The sequence below is a fragment of the Oculina patagonica genome, chromosome 10 (genome assembly GCF_052425735.1).
Source record: "Oculina patagonica isolate OP01 chromosome 10, crgOcupat, whole genome shotgun sequence".
NCBI classification, from domain to species: domain Eukaryota; kingdom Metazoa; phylum Cnidaria; class Anthozoa; order Scleractinia; family Oculinidae; genus Oculina; species Oculina patagonica.
Window position 1 is genome coordinate 4986002 of NC_135767.1, and position 20179 is coordinate 5006180.

General features: G+C 38.4%; 3 protein-coding genes and 1 pseudogene across 4 annotated transcripts in view; 1 reads left to right on the forward strand and 3 right to left on the reverse strand.

Annotated features, from left to right (window-relative positions):
* LOC144628301 (uncharacterized) overlaps window positions 1-1139 on the forward strand; it is an 84296-nt pseudogene extending 83157 nt beyond the window's left edge. Inside the window, exon 13 of the transcript XR_013566235.1 lies at window positions 331-1139. The product of XR_013566235.1 is annotated as an uncharacterized LOC144628301 (transcript). The remainder of the gene's footprint in view (window positions 1-330) is intronic.
* LOC144628340 (uncharacterized) overlaps window positions 1-12250 on the reverse strand; it is a 63216-nt gene extending 50966 nt beyond the window's left edge. The window contains exon 1 of the mRNA XM_078486442.1: window positions 12188-12250. The gene's annotated coding sequence lies outside the window, so the exon portion shown is untranslated. The remainder of the gene's footprint in view (window positions 1-12187) is intronic.
* LOC144628378 (uncharacterized) lies at window positions 6340-19374 on the reverse strand. Its single transcript, XM_078486474.1, has 4 exons — window positions 19295-19374; window positions 8838-9205; window positions 7749-7946; window positions 6340-6678 (listed from the first exon to the last, which is right to left on the reverse strand). The coding sequence occupies exons 2-4, from the start codon at window positions 9135-9137 to the stop codon at window positions 6340-6342; spliced, it is 837 nt and encodes a 278-aa protein (XP_078342600.1). The 5' UTR covers window positions 9138-9205; window positions 19295-19374.
* Window positions 14100-18127, reverse strand: LOC144628379 (uncharacterized). Its single transcript, XM_078486476.1, has 3 exons — window positions 17828-18127; window positions 15907-16104; window positions 14100-15340 (listed from the first exon to the last, which is right to left on the reverse strand). Exons 1-3 carry the CDS (start codon window positions 18125-18127, stop codon window positions 15002-15004), a joined length of 837 nt encoding a protein of 278 aa, XP_078342602.1. The 3' UTR covers window positions 14100-15001.
* Window positions 19375-20179: the final 805 nt, after the last annotated feature.

The following is a 20179-nucleotide window of genomic DNA, read 5'->3' on the forward strand; positions in this document are numbered from 1 at the left end:
TGGGTGATTAATTTTATCACCCGAGACTTTGCTGAACTTCGGGACGAAGTTCCTCCTAGGGGGGGAAATGTGTAACAGACTGAACTAGGACTTGTGTGACTTTGAATTGCGTGATTGTAGAATTTCGCAAGTTTAGTCTCTGTAATGGGAGCCGCCTTAGGGGATCTCATGTGACAGTTTTTGTTCGGAGATTTAGTTTTCGCTCTCGCGTGTTTCCAGTCGTTAGAAACTGTAAAGCCCATTTACAGCAAATAAACGCCGTTGGTTTTTGTGAAGAACTTCAGATTTGCGGTTGGTATTTCTTTGTTTACCCACTGCTACATGTGGAAGACAGAAAAAAAAAACACCTTGTGGAGCAATCAATCTACTTCAAGAGAGATTGACAAATCAAGGAGCTAGAATTATTTTTATTATTATTATATTTTTTATAAAATTTCGATGCTGCCCCGCTCCCCGGAATGTAAACCTAAAAAATGAACACAAAAACTCTCCGATGATAGCCCCCTCGCGCGGTGTTCATTTTAATTGTTGACTGCAGAACTTGCTTAATTTGTGTTCCATATCGTTATATTTTTACTATTGTTATTGACAAATTACCATGCGGTAATCTTACATCTTAGAGTTACACGAACAAGGTTTTTTGAAACGCCAAAATCCTTCCAATAATTCCCACTTGTTTACTGTAGGCCATTTGAGGGGAAAGAACATTTGAATGCGCTGTCCTCACTAAAACCCCTAAAATTTTCCTTTTTCACGAAGGCAACTGAACATGTAACTGAGCAAGTAGTGTGAATTAGGATAAGTTTTGTTGTAGTTATGATTTTCAAGAATGCAAAAGATTTTTTTAAGTCACTGAGAAAAAGATCTCAGTGTACGATGAGAGGTTTTACAATTGAGTCCCTGATGTAGCAAGGCAATGATTCATTTAGAGCTTTGTCGACCTAAGGGAATCTTATAAATGATGCAAAATATACTACCAATAGCCTTCTAATCTGTGCATGCGTTAAAACAAAGTTTGTAAAAAAATATGTATAAATCAACTTTAGAAATATTTGAGAAAAGGACGAGTCTCACAGATTCAATGTATGATTCTTTATATTATTTTTTTGTAATAATAAAATGTTGCTGTGTTAAATTGATATGGCTGTCTGTTGATAACAATGATTGGGAAAAAAAGATACACTGGTTTTTCATTGTCAGGAAATGGGGGGGGGGGGTGTCTGAACTCCCGTACATTTTTCCCGTTCCCGAACATTTTTCTCCTGCTTCCCGCCCCTTTCCGTATAGGTTCCACCTCTTTGTTCCATTTCTTTTGCAAAATACAACGAAATGTTTTAATTTCCTCCAGTTCCCCCCACATTGGAAATTCCGCTTCCCCCCTCCTCTTCTCCCGCTCCTTTTCTCCCGAGCTCCCGCCCTCCTGTCCCCATCCACAAAATAGGGGGGGGGGGCATTTTGTACCAGTGATGTATAATCTGTCCGGACGAATTTTGCTTCTGCTGTTTCATGCGTCTAGTGTAAAATGGGACGAACTATCAGACGCACTAAGCTCCCGAGTTTTTTGTTCAAGATGCTTTAAGGCAGATATATAGTTCTTGTCTTGACGACTTGTCCGCCCTGAGCCAGTCTTTCTACTGTCCCTGCATGGAGTACCTGAAGTTAACAACAAGACTTGTGTTGGGTTGCCAAACGGTGAAAAACGTGCGTCTACTTGCGTACAAATTTGACCTTAACCATTGTGAACGCAAGTTATTACAATTCAACACAAGTGCGCACGTACGCAAGTCCTCGCCAAACAGAGTCGCAGGTTAACGCCTTCGACTTTAGTGCGCCATACGACCCCCTTTCATGTTACACGACGCAATGTTCCTTTCGACTTGCAACGCAACGATGACGACTGAAAAACTTTGCAAGTTGCAGAGGGGTGTCACACTTTCGAAGTTCTTTTCACAAAATCTCCCGCGAGGAAGTATTACCTCTGATTGCCTCATTTTAATAAAATTTCGCTGCTAGTGACGAATGACATGTCGCGCGCAGCAATTTGTCTGTCGCAAAAAGTAGAGGATAGTTCTACTTTTCTTGCAACTTGCAACGCATCATTATGTTGCATTGCAGGTCGCAAAAAATGGCGTTATGCGTTCCCTTTTTGGCAAATGGCAATGCAACGCTTTCTGCGTTACATTAAGCAAAACTGACTCGAGCAAAATCCCAACATTCATGTACATGTACAATCAATTTCACAGAGCATTTGAGTTTTCTGTTATCAAATACGTTTCTAATAAGCGAGTCAGTAGCCCATTGGAGGACCAACGGCGACTTAATTGATTTCTTCTCAAATATTCATTTTTCTGGGAACCGTACCATAATGTCAGTTCACGCTATTCTAATATCACTAATTTTGTTGTAATGCTGCAATGTTTTTGTCACTTTTTCTGTTCAGCGTCGGTGTAGTTTAGTATCCGACTAGGCTTGGGTATATAGGCTTGTGTATGTATGGTACGCTCGCCGGATCGTAGTTAGAGGGGGAGGGGGTATAACAACTAATTAATAACGTTCTACCTCCATAAGCAGGTACCCCTCCTATAAGGACGTCTTGAAGCAACATCTTCTCTTTTTAAGCATTGTTTTTGAAGAGCACTTTCCACAAAAGAGACAACAGGAAAGTGTACGGACTGTACGCAATTACTAAAGGAGCTTTGTTACGAGATTTAGTTATAAATCCTCAATCACTTAATACTTTAAACCCAAAATAAACATGGATCATTCGACGGTCGTGACTGAGGAAGATCAAGACGGCTTACGAACGACAAACTTGAAATAAATGGCACGCAATGCATGCAGAATCGATTATGTTTCCCAAGGGGGTCGTAAAAAATTCTAAGGAAATATGTCAAAAAATTAAAGTAGCTGACAACTTCTGTGTTGAATGATTGTTCAACCAAAGTTGCGTGAGAATATACTCAGTTAGGAAGCGTAGCTTTAAACAATGGGATGACACTCCCATGGTAAGACCAACTGAAAACGTTTGCGCCCCCTGTCTTATATAACATACAAATTCCTTTCACTCGTCCCAAAATTCATTCAACGATTGTGACTGCTACTTGACACTGATAAACGTCAGATGTAAAATGAGAAACCTTAACCTACCAGCGGGCAAAAAAACGCAACATAATTAGCTAGGGTATTTATTAAATGAGTATTCTTTCAGAAAAGGGTAATTTTTCATCATTTTTGCGACTCGCTCTTTTTGCTCCTTGGTCCAAACTACCTTGTTTCTGGTGACTGAAGGAGTTCCATACAAAATCTTGCTGCATTTTTCGATGTAATCCTCAGAACACAATATAGGCTGCAAAACCGGCAGTCCATGTTAATTCGCTTGTCCCGAATCGACACTTAAAGACAAAAACGAGAAGAAAAGGTACTGTTTTAAAGTCTACATCGCATACATTAAAGGATTCTTACGTGAACAAAACAACCGAATATATAGAATGTTACACTGATCAAGATACTATTTTGCCCTTTTTTGTCTTATTGCTCAGAGTGAGGAAGGAGAGAGAAAAAAGCGAAAATCACTTCAGACAATCGCATGCGAGGAAGTGAATAGCATAATTTAGGTTTATCCCTAAGATTAAATCAGTTCCAGAAGATAAAAGATAACTTATGAATAGGAAAAGAATAGTTTATTACATGTTTCTCGCCGTGAACAGTTACTTGGAAACCACCAAATCTGATCTAGCTCAATATTACGAGACATTCATTGTGAAGAGGCGTTATTGAGGATGCGTCAGTCAGTCATCTGTGGCAAATGTATCCTAATTACAATTTGAAACATAGCAAGTAAAAACTAGTGATTCTAAGATAAGAAGCTATGCTACGCCAGTTACGAAAAAGCACCTAAAATCCACTGTTTCTAAGTGGCCAAAAAATGTGCAAACTTATTCCTCATTTAATGCAGCAGCACGAGACCCGAAATAAACTTAAACATTTTACAATTATTTACGAAAGCTGTTTAAACAAAAACTTAATAAAAAAACGTGCTAAAAGGAAGAATCTCCCGCCAAGCACCAAAATATTCCATGAACATCCTATAACAACCCGCGACCCGACCCGCTCAGTCGTGCTATGAGATTATTAATTTCTGACTTATTCATTTATGTCACTTAAAGAAACTGTGTCACGGATTTTCACTCAGCCAAATCTACGCATGGAAAATGACCTTAAAATTCGGTCAAATATGAAAATAAGCTCTTACAACAGTGAAGGGACATTTCAATAACACAGCAAATACAAAAGAAGGTGCGGATGGCCAAAAGTGACGAAGATTGAACAAGATTGCGATATGGGTATTTGAATTATTGTTGGGCTGAAAAGTTTTCAAAGTAAATCTCGTTTGCTTTTAGCTTGAAACAGGGTAATGGGCTCCTGCTTGAAATTATAACGCCCGGGAGTCGCATTTGGTTGCAATGAAGCTATGATTTTGCCATTTGGATCCATACAAGAAATTCTTTGCAACATTAAGTTTTATAGCGAGTACTTGGTAAAACTTAATAAAATAAACTTAAATTAGTCGTGACACAGTCCCTTTAACCGTCAGAAAATACATTTTCACAGAAACAATAGACCGTTTTACTGATACGGCAGTCATTTTGAATTTTATTGTTTCAAATAACTATTATGGGATGCCCAGGGGGCAAATACGTATAAATTTACCCCCTGAGTATCGCAGAATGTTTTTTAAAACAATAGGAACCAAAATGGCCGCCGCATCGGTAAAAAAGGTCTATTTTCTCCTGATTATCGACAAATCTCGCAAGTCCCCACTGCGCCGTTTTACTTCGTCGGTTAAAAACTGGGGAACAGGGAGCACGGTGCTTGATGGTTAGGCGGCGAACCGCGCGGTTTGACTTTACAAACGCAACAGTCCCACAATTCCACGCCCACTACCATGCTTCAACAAAGGAGCTAGGCCTGGGGACGAATCAGGGAAACGGAATTTTGACTGTACTATAAGAACTTTACTACCCTGGGTGCCGGAGGTTTTTCTTGCGCGGTTTCCGGTGCCGGTCATGTCTCTATTGTGTTTACAAACGCTGCTTTAAAACTGATATATGGAGATAATAAAAGTGTGTTATAGCTTACAGCCACTTGAAAATATTTGATAAGCACCCTCCCCCTACCTCTTGAATGATAACCATATTACGAATGAGTAAATGTTCAAAGCTTCAAAATGATACATCTTAGTTCAAATAAGCCCAAAGTTTGCCAAAAATATGCTACAGTCGAAGCTCTCTTAACGGACACTCTCGTAAGCGGACAGCTCTATTTACGGCCATCTTGTTTGAAACCCCGTTTTAGCTCCCATACAAACTCGGCATTTTTACATTCTCGTAAGCGGACATTCCCGTAAGCGGCCGCGGACACTTTCAGAGATTACGACTTTTCTTTGTTTTTAAGCTCCCGTTAGCGGACACTCCAAGAAAATCCTTTTTACAACCTCTGTATCTTGGTTTTTTCAATCACCTTCACGTCGCTGTTTGTGACAATGGTATTACAGGACCTAACAATAGTTTCAGTACCATACTTTAGTGCTTGTTTTTTCGTCATCCCTGTCCGTCCGGTTATTGTTAGCTGAGTAAGCTCCCGTAAGCGGCCACCTATCCCCTACACCTCTTGTGGCCGCTTACCAGAACCATTCTCGTAAGCGGCCAGCTCCAGTTGCGGACACTTTTTTCGCGTCCCGCGAGGGTGTCCGCTTACGAGAGCTTCGACTGTATTTGACTTTAGGAAGAGTTGGTCGTTTTAAAACGGTTGCCAAGAATCCCAAAAAGTGCTAAAAACTTGCCAAGCAAATCTGGACAGGCCTACCAATCAAAGTCAACTGCAAAATGAGAAACTCAAAACAGACAACGGACCAATATTTTATAACAGCCCAAATTTGACACTCCTGCTAGCAGCTGGAATAAAATGATCACAGGGCACCCATACAAGTGGCGTGTTTGTTTGTATGTTCGAAATATAAAGAAATGTATTTGAATATTAAAAGGGTCTTTATATCGTAAACTCATTTCAAGTAATGTCTATTTTAACCTCAAAATAAACGTAAACCTACTTCATTTGTTGTAGTTTGTCGTTTGTCAAAATGGCGAATTTAAGCGATTTGTAGGGTTTTGCGTTGACTGTTACTACACGTTACAACGTGTAAATCAAAAAAAGGTTAACGATAATAAGACCCTTTCAATATTCCCATACATCTCTTTATATTTCGAATATACAAACAGACACGCCACTTGTCTGCCCCCCCCCCCCCCCTGGGATAATGATTAGCCCAGGACGTTATGATTAGCTAGGGTATTTATCGAATGAATATTCTGTCAGGAAAGGGTATTTTTTCGCCATTCTTGTGACCCTTTCCTTTTGCTCCTTGGTCCAAACTACCGTGTTTCTGGTGACTGAGGGAGTTCCGTACAAAACCTTGCTGCACTTTTTCAAGTAATCCTCAGAGCACATGACTCCCAAATGGTCACACAATCTTTGTAGCGTTTGCCTGGGTCTTAGCACTGTTTCGTGTCCTGGAATATCGAGAACAGCATCTCCGTACCGTTCCCTGACGCGTTGGTTAGAAGATACCAGTCGGAAGTAGTAAGAAATATAGCGGTCAAGCCTTTTCGTGTTGTTAATCTGTTGAAATGAAAACAAAAAGAGAAAATACAGTAAAAACCCGCGAGTAAGAACCTATTATTTTTCAGGTTAGCCAAAACAGGTTCTTACATAAAGGGTTATTAATTACACAAATTTAGGCTAATTAGGTTCTTAATTTCTAAAGAAAAAAATTCAACATTGTTATAGAGATTAAAATAATTGTATTCGGCCTATCCCTTGCATAAAATTTTCATACCACATAAGTCCTTATGTAAAAATGAAGATCTTATCATTAAGAATATGACATGATATACATGCACAGTAATGCTTTGTCCAGACCTATTTCTCAAAAGGTAAACATTTTTTAATCAATTTTAGAAAATAAGAACCTGTTTCCAAATTTGAGGCTAAATAGGTTCTTATAAAAATGGTATCTAATTTGCAAATTTTAGCCTAACAGGTTCTTAAATGTTAGGTTCTTACTCGCGGGTTTTTACTGTAATGTATTATGCAGCATGATACTACTGCAAACGCATTTTTATCATATGCTGGCATTGACTGAGTAGAATCATCGCAATATTGGATATTGATGTGGGGGAAAGCTGTGCAAACTTCACAATTAATGTTTAACGGGAAGGGGGGTGGGGTTGGTATGAACAAAGTTTCATACGGGGAGACCGCACACCAAGGTCCAAACCTTTACTCAGTTTACATTCCACTCTTGACAGAAAAGATAACACTTTCATATACCTTCAATAGAAGATGGTAAACCAACCGATAAAAAATAGTGCATCTCTTTCCTAAACTTTTCACTTAAAATACTTAAAAAAGATAATCAGCCGCTAGGTGCTTCTGTTCCAGAGTTTTGAAAAGGCTCTGCCTTACAGCTTTTTTGGCCAATCAAAATATGCAAAATTATAAAAAAAAAAAAAATTAGGCCGTTTTCGATAATTAAAATTGAAGCTTGGCCCGGACAACGCTTGGGGGAGCAAAACAAAGATTTCTTTTGGGACACATTAGTAATTTTTAATTATCGTTATTGATGTACAAGTCAGTATTAATATTATGATCTAAAATGGATTGGATGGTATATTAATAACTTCACTTACTTTTATGTCTTTTTCTCTAACAATGTCACGTGAATGTGTTTTGCGAAGCAACAAAGTTGCTATGTTGTCAAAGGGGTTCCTGGTGACGTGTATGAATTTCATTGGTACTTGAACGACTTGACTGATTTCTTCAAGAACGCTCATTTGGTTTCGAGCTAACGCCATTGTGGTCCCACCTCCTTTCTTGTCACCAATAACCTTACAAATATAGTTAACGATTTATAACAAAAACAATTAACACAACTAATATGATCTTTCTAACTTATCTTATTATGCCTACAGTCCAACGAAACAGTAGTTGGGTACTCGGGGTGAATGGCCTTATGCATAATAACGGTCATAAGCTCGAAATTCAGCACCAACCCTCGTTTACGTAGGGGTACTCGGGTATGCTTTGGGTGGGTATGTACCGCTCGGGTCTCCAAATATGGACACTGTTTCAGAAATAATCTCCATTAAAATGATACCCCGTTCTAGAAATTTAGTAAATTTCAATAGCCCGTTTTTAACACTGCTTCCGTAAATACTCGCATCTGATTGGTTGACAACAGAACACTTTATCCCAAAGTGCATCGCTAGCTGAACAATTAAAAATTATTGTATCGTTAAGAGTTTCGCGCCAAAAAAACGCGGCTGCAGCCACAAACTCGTTTCCAAGCTTCTTCACTCTCGGCTTCGTTTCTGATAAATCGTCAGAAATCGACGCGTTTCTTTTATTATGTTGATCAGCGAGTCGAGTGTAACCTCACAGTTCTAGCAGCAACAACAACAAAGCCAAAGACTGAAAACATCTTAAGTTAGTAAAGAAAAACCTATCAAGTGTTCAATTAAACCATGCTTCATATTCCCCATTAAGTACGGCGTCTGTTTGTTGCAAACTTGCTAATAGCTCCTGATCAACAGTATTGCCTAATGATTTGCAAAAAGGCACTAGCTTAAACTCTCAAGAAACCTTTATTTCAATTCATTTTGTTAGGTTAAATAAAATAAAAATAAATGAGAGGGAGCTGGCTGGCAAGTGGCAAGTGCCAATTCGTGGGGGATGCCAATGGCGAGAGGTCAAAATGTAGCTTTAAAGAACTTGTTTACCTTTATTCTCTGCTCGTATCCTCCTTGCCATAAACCAGGGATATGGTAGGTGTACTGAATTTCCTCCAAGAGCGAAGTATTGGCGCTCGCGTATCTTCCAAACATAGCTTGTTCCGTGGAAAGATGATGAAGGTCGAAAAATAACTGATATTTCTGCATGTTTTTCTGTTTAAGTGTCGATGACTGGTATTTTTCCCAATTCTTTATCACATCGTACTCAAACGGCATGATAATTTCTGGGTGTGCATCCAATATGGCGCCTACTAAGCTGTGACTGCTACGAGGATATCCAATGAACATTACAAATGTCTCCACTCCATCGTACAATTTGAAGAGTTTCTCTGTATAAGAGAGGGATGAAGCTTCCTCTGAAAAAAATAGGCAGACTTAGTTCGATCATCTGGGTTTAAAACTTATAAATTTTCCATTAACCCCATAATTTCTGAAGGGGAGTTAGTGTGAACGTGTCCGCATGCTTGATGTAAAATAGGTCACTGCAACTTCGATGGCCAATGTACATGTAAACACTGAGTTCGCTGACTCGTCCCCAGTCGTTTCTTGAGTCCGTCGAGTGTACATGTCATCCTTCGCTTCTTGCAACTTTTGCATAAGAGACGACTGGGGACGAGTCAGCTGAGTTCGCAAACGAAGAAAGGTTTGAAAATAGAACAAACTATTTTTTAAATTAGTAGAAATGTACTCAGCAACAACAACAACATTTATTTGTACTGTAAGATTACAAATCCCATGCATGGGCCAAGCAAATACGACGAACTGATGAGGAAAAAATCTTCGTGCAAGAAGACGTCAGAGTTGCTCTGGTGGTCCTCTTCGCTGGTTTGCCGGAAAACTATTTTTCTGGCCAATCAGAAGGAAGGAGTTCAAACACTTCAAAACTGGTTCGGTAAGAGTAAGTGGCCAGGAGCTCTCCCGAATTTGTTGTAATTTTTCGCCCGAAAATCCCCTTCGGCCCGACGTGCTGCCCCTGGGTCTCCGAGGATGCACTTAACACAACATGTACACACAAGGAAATCTAGCAGAGAAATATTGTAGTAACACGTCCTATTCTCTTGTGTGTGTACGTTGTGATTTTGTCACTGCAATATCGCTGCGACATTTCCCTGCACGCAAACTGTCCCAACCTTAACTTTTTTGTCTCAATTTTTCCAGATGCTCAAATTTCCTGCGCATACCCTGCTTCCTTTCCCACTTAGTGTTTCTGAATTTCCATAATCCGCCCCAGTCACGTCACGGTATGAATAACTTACCATTTTTAAGACTCTGTCTTGAAGTTGGAATAAAGATGTTGCTATAGATACGGGCGTTTTCTTTAAATGATGGTATTTCTGGAATTCTGGATGCTTTATTTTCTGTTTTGCTGCTGATAATATAAAGAACTAAAACATTGATTACCAACAGTGACGCAAACAGCAGAGGAAATATCTTGGAAGCCATTGGCTATTTTCTGAAAATGAAAATATAAATCGACAGATCTAGGCACTAATTAATAGTTATAATTTTAAATTAAGACTTAGGAGAAATAGATTAGCCCCATCCCTCTTTTCAAAGCCCCCTTTCTTAAAAACCCTCTCTGGAACTTTTATTTTTTTTAAAAATACCCCAACCTACGTGCCCCCCCCCCCCTTCTCTAGATGGTTAAACCGGGCAATGCATGAACAAGAAAACAAAGCAATTCGACGCTTTTAACGTTTATATTCTAGCTTATTCTACCACATTTACTTTACTTTTTATTGTTACGTTTTTGTTAAAAATGGTTTGCTGAACATCACTGAAAGCACTAGAACGTCCAATTTTGCAATATTTTACATGTACCCTAACTCGAGCTGATATGTTTTATAATATCCCACCTTCTCCCCTCTCTCTTATAAGGTCTCCTCAAAATGCAAAGAGCTTTTATCGGATCTGAAAACATCAAGCATGGTTACTATTTATTTTCACGTGGTAAAACATAAAGTGTTATCATAAGCACCGTTTTTCTCGGTTTCGCGATCTTTCAAGAAAGTCTTTTCTTTATCTTTGCAAAAATAGTTATTGTAAAATTCATAAAAATTTCAAAGGAATGGACCCAATGAAAATGCACTATTTAGGCCTTATGAATGCGTTGAAGATCCAATACAGAATAAAAATTCTTCAATTTTGATACAGAATAGGCATTATGTATTTTTGATATAGAATGGTAGTGCCTATATAACCCCCCAAATGTTTTTCACTAAAAAATGTTGGTATTTTTTCGGAGTAAAATGGTGAAAGAATTATCGTTTCTGCTTGAAAGTCCGATTTTTTATACACCTCAAAAGTCACCAAAATATCGCTCAATAATTTCATCCCCTCTACCCCGCACAAAAAAAAGTAAAAAATAATAGAAAATTTAAACTGATATAGAAGATTAATAGATAACATTGTCCGCCAAGTTTCAAGTCTATACGATATTCCGTAATTCATATTTAAAGAGCTCAGCATGAAACGCGATAACGTTGTTAGTGTCCTGCAGGGGCACACCATAATGGCGGCTAAAAACAGATGTAAACATCTGAAACTTACTTCTGTTATTTCATCCTCACGAACTATTAAATATTCACAGGAACAATTTTTTTTAATACGTCAACTATTGAGACTGCTAAATACTACAGGATGTGTCATTCTTTTAAACGTACGTGGAAGTCTTCTCGCGGCCATCTTGATGTCGTACGTGTAGCGTGAGAAATCAATTTTGAAGTCCAGCTGCAAAAATGCTGAGTATTTTTTAGTTTGGATTCCTCGCGAACCTCGTCGGTGTAAGCACTGAGCTATGAAACCATTGCGGGAGGGGGTCGGGCAGCACGGGTCTGTTTTAAAACAGTTCGTTTAGGCAGAGTGCAGTAAGGTAAACTTTCAAGAAGACTTTTTTCACGTTTCAAGAGTTTTTCATTATTGCAGTTTCGCAGAGTAGAAGTTATGATAAACTTTTGGTTGAACATTACAACCGCTAACCGTTTTTATACACGCACTCTCAATCAAGCGGGAAAAGGGAATTTAAATTTCAATAGATCTGACTAAATGAAAAGCAGTACTCCGTAAGAAATAGGCTTGGTAAAGTTTTCGTTGTTCTGAACTAAAACCTCTTGTAAAATGATTGATGATTCCATCTTTCGACTCATTTACCGTTAAATAAACAAGTATTGCGGTGTAATTCATAGACAACTGTCCAGAACCTAAAATTATCTGACATTGCTTTAATTTCTATTGTTTGCGCGAGTTGTTATTCAGTTCTGCTTGCAAAAATTGGGAGTACGAAAAGCTAAAACTGTAGGTGTTCCAAAGTAACTGATAAAGTAAGTAACAAAGCTCACCTTTACGTGGGAAGTTGTGTTTCTAAATACGCTGTAACTTCGCTGATTTAATTCTCTTCTAAGCGTGAGGCCATTAAGGTTCGACAAATTATACAAAACTCGTAAAGCCTGATTGATTTTGTAGGGTAGCGTGAGTTTGTCAGAGACGATTGGGGCTGGGAGCATTGTTTGTCTATTGTTTCGTTTGGCTAATTGTTTGCATCAGTATAATTTATTATAATTTAGTGCTGTGCATGTAGTTCGAATAAGTGCTCGCGTCTTATCCACCCAACACAACTTCTTACAGAAAGGAAAACTTTATTACTTGCCCCTTTCACCTACACAAGGGATATAGTGCGCCTCTTTTCTTAATTTTTTACTTGAATAACCTCAAAAGAATTAACCGTTTAGTAGGTCTGTTCGAGATATTTTGAAATGTCGTTTTCGTGACCTTGTTGAATACTCCAACTCGTGAGACTCCTTATCTTATTATTATTACACTTACAGCCTCAAAAAGGTACTCGGAGCCTCTCCGTATAATCCACTACAGGAAGTCTACACTCCCCCCCACCCCCCCCCCCCCCCCCCGCCGCTGGTTCCTAACTCTGTTCGTAACTCGGTTCCCAACTCGAAAAATAGGTATTCTCCAAACAATACTTCTAACCTAATGCACAACAAAAGGTGACCGTTTCTAATCAGGCTTGGTATTTAAAATTTTGTTTTCATCTTTGATACAGTATTGATGAAAAAAACAAAGTTCACACCACCGCTTCGCGTTATAAAGTATTGTTGCTCATAAAATCATGACTTGTGTTGTGTGATATTTGCTAGGGGATTTGGAACGGGAGCTTCAAGTTCGAATTCGTAAGCGTATATTGACAACTGGGTTCAAATCTAGAGGGTCCAAATCTACTACAACACCGGCAGCGAATAACATATATTTTAAGTATCCAGACAGTTTTATAAATTTTGCATATTCCACCTCAGTACTTGTATATAGACATGATAATTTGACTCCCGTCTTGCCAATGATTAATCAAAACCTTTCACGGTATCGAAAAGGTATGTTTTTACTTTCGAAATTGGAATCCTTGAGCATTTTGCAGAGAGCATCAATTCGGAACAACATGAACTTCATAAAATTTTGATCTCTTAGGCCATCCCCTTTTTTTCGTTTATCGTCGTATGTGTTTTCTGATTTTGGGTCGGTCGGTCGAAATAAAAAAAAAAAAAAAAAAAAAAAAAAAAGTGGATAAGGAGTCTGGAACTAGGAAGCCCGGTACCTCAGCATTATATCCGTGGAGCCTGGAAACAAGAAGACATGGTTACAAAGTCAACATGGCGGCAATGGGGAAGGAAAAATCGACGCCGTGATTAAACTCAAACGAGTACAGCGTAAAAAGGATGAAACATTAATTAAAATAATGTGTCCATTGCCTTTATTACCTTCTGTATAACATTTTTTTTTGAAAACGCGAAAATCTGGGTCGGTCGGACGACGATAAAAAAGGGGATGGCCTTACTGAGCACAAAGTATTGCTTTGGATTTAGACAAATTTATTGAAATTTAAATTCCGTTTCTCCGCTTGATTGAGAGTCCGTGTAAAAAAGATAAAAAGGTTGTTTCTAATCTTGTCATGCATGAGTCAAGCGAAGCAGTGAGTTTTGAGTCTTTTCTTAATATACATTTAATAATTTTAGAGAGCAATTTTCAACGTGAGGCAAAAGAGAAGACAGTGTACAAAATTATTAAAGGGGCTTTGTCGCGATATTCAGTCATTTTTTTAAAGTACAAATTGCTTTCAAATTGATAGGAACTTCAATAAAAAAAGGTAAGGTCGTTTACATAAGAGTCTCTCCTACCCTTTTGTACATGTATACTCCAACACGTGAAATCTTTATACTGTTTTATATACTTACAGCCTCAAAAAGTTACTTGAAGCCTCCCCATTTTGACGGATAACCCAAGTACGGAATACCGTACGGACATGACACTTGGACACGTTAACTATCTAGTATTTTTTTACAACCTGCAATATTCTTTATTTTTTGACTCAATAGTCTTGGATTTATTTTTTAGCAGCGCGTGACAGTAGCGTTACTGGCGTGACAGTGAAAACCAGCAATAGTCCACTACAGGGAGTACACCACCACCCAACAAAGAAAGGAGGCCTGGGGACAAATAAGGGAAACGGAATTTTGACTGTACTTAAAGTACTTTGCAAAACGCTGCTTTAAAACTGATATATGGGGACAATGAAAGTATAATGAAAGTTGCCGAGCAAATCTGGATAGGGCTACCTATATAAGTCAACAGTAAAATGAAAAATTCAAAACAGACAACGGACCAATACCGTATTTTCTTGATTAAACGCCGGGCCCCGAATAAACGCCGGGTCTCCAAGCTGTATTTGAAAATAAACCCCTTAAACAATTATAAAAGGTTTAACGTACTTTAAAAGTAATGTCTTAATATATTACTGTCAAAAATAATGAATAAAAATCATTTCTAAGAAACATAGGGCTTGAACAAACTCCTGGAATCAAATAAACGCCGGCTCTATCAGGCCAAATTTGAAATAAACGCCGGGGGCGTTTAAACGAGAAAATACGGTATATTATAACAGCCCAAATTTGATGCTACTGCTAGCAGCTGGCATATAATGTTAAGCTAAGAACATTGCGATCTACTAGCATCCCATCCACTGAGAGGGGAGTAGAAATACTCCAAGTCGCTTCATGCTACTGAAACCGGCCGCGGGGAGACCGCAGGGATTGGCCCCGGCCTAATGGGCCACTTAGGTCGAACGCAGACTTTTCCAAAGAACATTAAAGTTAGCTAGGATATTTATCAAATGAATAGTCTTTCAGAGAAGGGTAATTTTTCATCATTTCTGTGACGCGCTCTTTCTGCTCTTCGGTCCAAACTACCGTGTTTCTGGTGATTGAAGGAGTTCCATATAAAATCTTGCTGCATTTTGCGATGTAATCCTCAGAACACGTGACTCCCAGATGGTCACACAATCTTTCCAACGTTTGCCTGGGTCTTAGCACTGTTTCGTGTGCCGGAATATCGAGAACAGCATCTCCGTACCGTTCCCTGACGCGTTGGTTAGAAGATGCCCGTTGGAAGTACTTGTTAATTTTGCTGTCTAGGCATTCCGTGTTGTTTATCTGTTGAAATGGAAACAAAAAGATTTTTTATCGTAAGCAGGTATCGACTGAGTAGAACCAACACAATATTGGATATTGATGTGGGAAAAAGCTGTGCAAACTTCACAATGAACGTTGAAGGTGGGGGTGACGGGGTGGAACTCGAGGGGAGAGGGGTGGAGTCTACTGAACAAAGTTCATACGGGAATGGTCCAAACCTGTACAGTTTTATATTAACCATTTTAACGGTTAACACTTTCATCTACCTTTAACAGAAAATGGTACCCCTTCAAGATATAGTACATTCTTTTACTAAACTTAACACTAAAAATAAGGCCATAAGGTGCGTCTGTTCCAGATTTTTGGAAAAGGCCCCGGTTTTGACCTTTTTTAGCCAATCAAAGGACCGAAAATTATTACAAAGTTATAGGCCATTTTCGATATCAAAACTGCAAATTGGCACGGCCGACGCTTGGGAGAGTAAATAAAAGCAAATATTTCCTTTGGGACAAATCAGTCATTGTCAATTGTCGTTATTGATGTACAAATCAGTATTGATAATTTAGTTTATTGATAATTTTCCTCACTTTTACGTCTTCTTCTCTAACAACGTCACGTGATTGTGCAGTGCGAAGCAAATTGGTTGCTATGATGTCAAAGGGGTTCCTGGTGACGTGTATGAATTTCATTGGTACTTGAACGACTTGACTGATTTCTTCCAGAATGCTCATTTGGTTCTGAGCTAATGCCATTGAGGTCCCACCTCCTTTCTTGTCGCCAATAACCTTGCAAATATAATTAACGATTTGTCACAAGAACAATAAACACAACTTATTAGTGCTTTTATAATTTAACTAATTATGTCTGCAGTCCAAATTAACAGTAGAAATATTCATCTAAGTTTTTACCCCTCGACTACCCGGGGGAAAAGGGGCACTCCCATTTAAAACATTTTGTGGCTGAGGTGATTTCTGTCCCTTGTAGGGGTTAAATTTGCGTTAAGGTACCGCTTAAAGGCACTAAAAATGCCCACTGATAAAGCAGGACCGTAGCCAGGTCTTTGCCATAGTAGACGAGAAAAGATGTTGCTCGGGGGCTCAGGGGGCATGCGCATGCCCTCCAGAAAATTTTTGAATCTAGAAGCTCTTATATTCTTTCAGAGACATTTTTATATGAGGTATTTCTTGAGAAAAATCAATCTTGCTCAACTGGGTATTATTTTCCCAACATAACACATTTTGTTTTAAATTTTGGGTAAAAATCTAGACGAGGCTAGTGCCTCGTCTTGCCTCTTGCTAGTTACGGCCCTGTAGAGTTATTCCAAACAACAAGAAAACTTGTCATAGATAATTGGAACCAGTTAGGGGTGAAAACGAAATCAGCCCATGCTTTTGGTACGTTTTGGAGTTCCCTTCAAAATTGCCGACGTTCACTACATCACTTGTGCAGGGGAGTCATTTTTGGGTCATGCGGCAAGGTTACATATGCCACTGCATTCCAAGAGGGTCTCGATGGGGTTGTGGCATTTACGGGCGGTAAACGGTTAATGTTTTGGCTTTTTTTACGACTTAGAGTACAATTTCTTTCCATTACGGGTAACAGACGCGTAAAAAATTAATTTCCATTGCTTTAAGACACTTCAAACACTTCCGGTTTGCCTAATTAAGAATACCGTCCTTTCTAGGTACTAAATCACATAAAGGCTAGACAAAAACGTCTTGACAAGAGATCTTGAGACCTTCATTTAAGTGGCTGGATTTTTTGCGTTTAACATTTTTCACGGCAAACGATTAAAATTTTTCAATTTTTTCGCCTAACGGCTAAATTTTTTGCAGTTTTAAAGCTAACTTGACTGCTAACCGTTACCCCATTGAGACCCTCTTCCGCAGTCCCGGCCAGCATAGCTCTTTAGGTCACTGAGAGCGCAAGCCCAGTTCACCATCACGACAGATTATTGCCGGTGATTAAATGTGAGAAAAATACTTATAATTATATCCCTTGTTATCTCCATTAAAATTTAAAACAACAACAACAACAACAACAACAAAATACTAGTAAAGAAAACAAAACGTGTTAAGTGTTCAATAAAACCACGCTTCATCTTCCCCATTAAGTACGTCTGTTTGTTGTAGACGTACCAATCGCTCCTGATATTTTCAAAAAATTTGCAGAAAGGCACTTTTTCACTCGGAAACCTTTATTTCCATTCATTTTTTAAGTTAAATTAGATAAAATAAATTAGAGGGAGAGTGGCCTATTGTTTTCTTGGCCAATGGCGAGAGGAAGTGGGTCACCCAATGTATGAGTTTTATAAACGAATAAACTGCACTGGGCCGCGAACAAAATGCTGTTAGTGTACGCAGGTTGTATGAAAGACCTAATCAGCCAACAAATGAAAAACATGATCAAACGTGAAAGCCTTGAAGTTTCACGTTTTATGAGTTTTATGGCCAACGTAACAATACTCAACTACGAATTTCAAAATGTAGTTTGAAAGAATTTTTTTACCTTTATTCTCTGTTCGTATTTTCCTTGCCATAAGCCAGGAATATGGTAAGTATACTCATATTCCTTAAGGAAAGTACTGCTGTTACTAGCACGTATTCCATGCATTGCTTGTTCCTTGGAAAGCTGATGAAGGTCGAAAAATAACTGATATTTTTGCATCTTTGTCTGTGTAATGCTCAATGACCTGTATTTTCCCCAATTTTTTATCACATCGTATTCGTGTGGGATGATTATTTCTGGGTGTGCATCCAATATGGCGCCTACTAAGCTGTGACTACTGCGAGGATATCCAATGAACATCACAAATGTCTCCACTCCATCGTACAATTTGAACAGTTTCTCCGCATTGATGGAAGAAGTTTTCTCTAAAAGGAACAGGCAGACCTAGTTTTTTTCATCTGACATGGTTTAAGAACGTTTACATGTCGATTTAACCTCATAATTTAAAAGGGACGTTAGTTTGATGGTGTCATTTTGCTTGATCTAAAATTGGTCACATTAATATTGACGGCTAACGTTTATCAGATGTTGCAGTTAATTTTTGATCTCAGTTAATTTTTTATTTTAACTAGTTAGTTTTTTCCAACTTGTTGATCTTTTAATCCTTGGTAAATAATAGGGTTAGGGTTAGCGTATGGGTTGTAGTCATATATTTAAGAAAATAGTGGTTCACCCAACGTTTCCAACGAGGCAAAGTGGATAAGGGGTTGGACGGCAAATCCCGAGGTTGAGAGTTCAAATCCAGTGCAGGCTAGTAAATAGAAAAAAAGGTAGATGATAGTACTTAGGATAGGGGGATAATAGCAGATAGTAGGAGAGGGTTAGTAAGGATTGGGGGGAGGAGGCGGTGGTTATGAGACATCAAGGGAGAGAAGGTGTTTTACATTTTTACTTATTAACCAAGTATAAAAAATAACTAGTTAAAATAAAAAAAATTAACTGAGATTAAAAATTGACTGCAACATATCGAAAAAAGGTTTGAAAATATGACGAACTGTATATTTTTTAAAATGGCAATCTTTTCTACAACACAACATGTACACACAAGAAAACGTATCAGGGATATATTGTCCGGTGGTGGAGGGGGGGGGGAGGGTGTCTCAAAATAGTTTTATACGGGGAGGCTCTGCCCCGATGTTCAACCCCTTACCCTTTTATATACCATTTTGACAGAAAAGGTACCCCAGTCATTTACCTATATTAGCCATTATAGGGAGCACTCCCCCCCCGGGAATATTGTACTAACCTTTCTATTCTTTTGTGCGAGTATGTTGTGATTTTGTCACTGCGACATGTCTCTGCGACATTTCCCTGCACGCAAAATGCCCCTACGTTTTTCATTACCTTAACTTTATTGTCTCAAAGAATCCCAGATTTTCAAATTTCCAGCAACATACCCTGCTCCCTTTCCCGCCTATTGTTTCTGAATTTCCATAATCCGCCTCTTTCACGGTATTAATAACTTACCATTTTTAAGTCTCTGTGTTGAAGTGGGAGTAAAGATGCTGCTATAGATACGGGCGTTTTCTTTAAATGATGGTATTTCTGGAATTCTGGATGCTTTATTTTCTGTTTTGCTGCTGATAATATAAAGAACTAAAACATTGATTACCAACAGTGACGCAAACAGCAGATGAAATCTCTTGGAAGCCATTGGTTATTTTCTGAAAATGAAAATATAAATCCACAGATCTAGGCACAAATAAATAGTTATTATATTTAATTAAGACTTATGAGAAATAGATTAGCCCCTCCCTAGTTCTAAATTTTTAGTATTGTATTTTTATTAGGCTTTTTAAATGTAAATAGTTCATGAAAATTCTTTAATATAATTTAATTTTTTAAAATACAGGGCCCCTATGGAGACCAGCCTTTGAGCTGAATGGGCCACCCTGTGTATATAAAGTTTTACTTTACTTTTTACTTAACTTTACTCCGTCTTTTCAAGCTTCCTTTCTAAAAACCCCTTTCTGGAACTTCTACTTTTTTTAAAAAAATACCCCATCCTACGTGCACCCCCCCCCCCTTCTCTAGATGGTTAAACCGGGCAATGTATGAACAAGAAAACAAAGCAGTTCGACGCTTTTAAAGTTTATATTCTACCACATTTACTTTTTATTGTTACGTTTTTGTTAGAAATGGTTTGCTAAACATCACTGAAAGCGCTAGAAAGTCCGATTTTGCAATATGTTTACATGTACCCTAATTCGAGCTAATATGATTTATAATATCCCCCTTTCTCTCCTCTCTCTTATAAGGTCTCCTCAAAATGCAAAGAGCTTTTACCGAATCTGAAAACATCAAGCATGGTTACTATTTATTTTCACGTGGTAAAACATAAAGTATTATCTT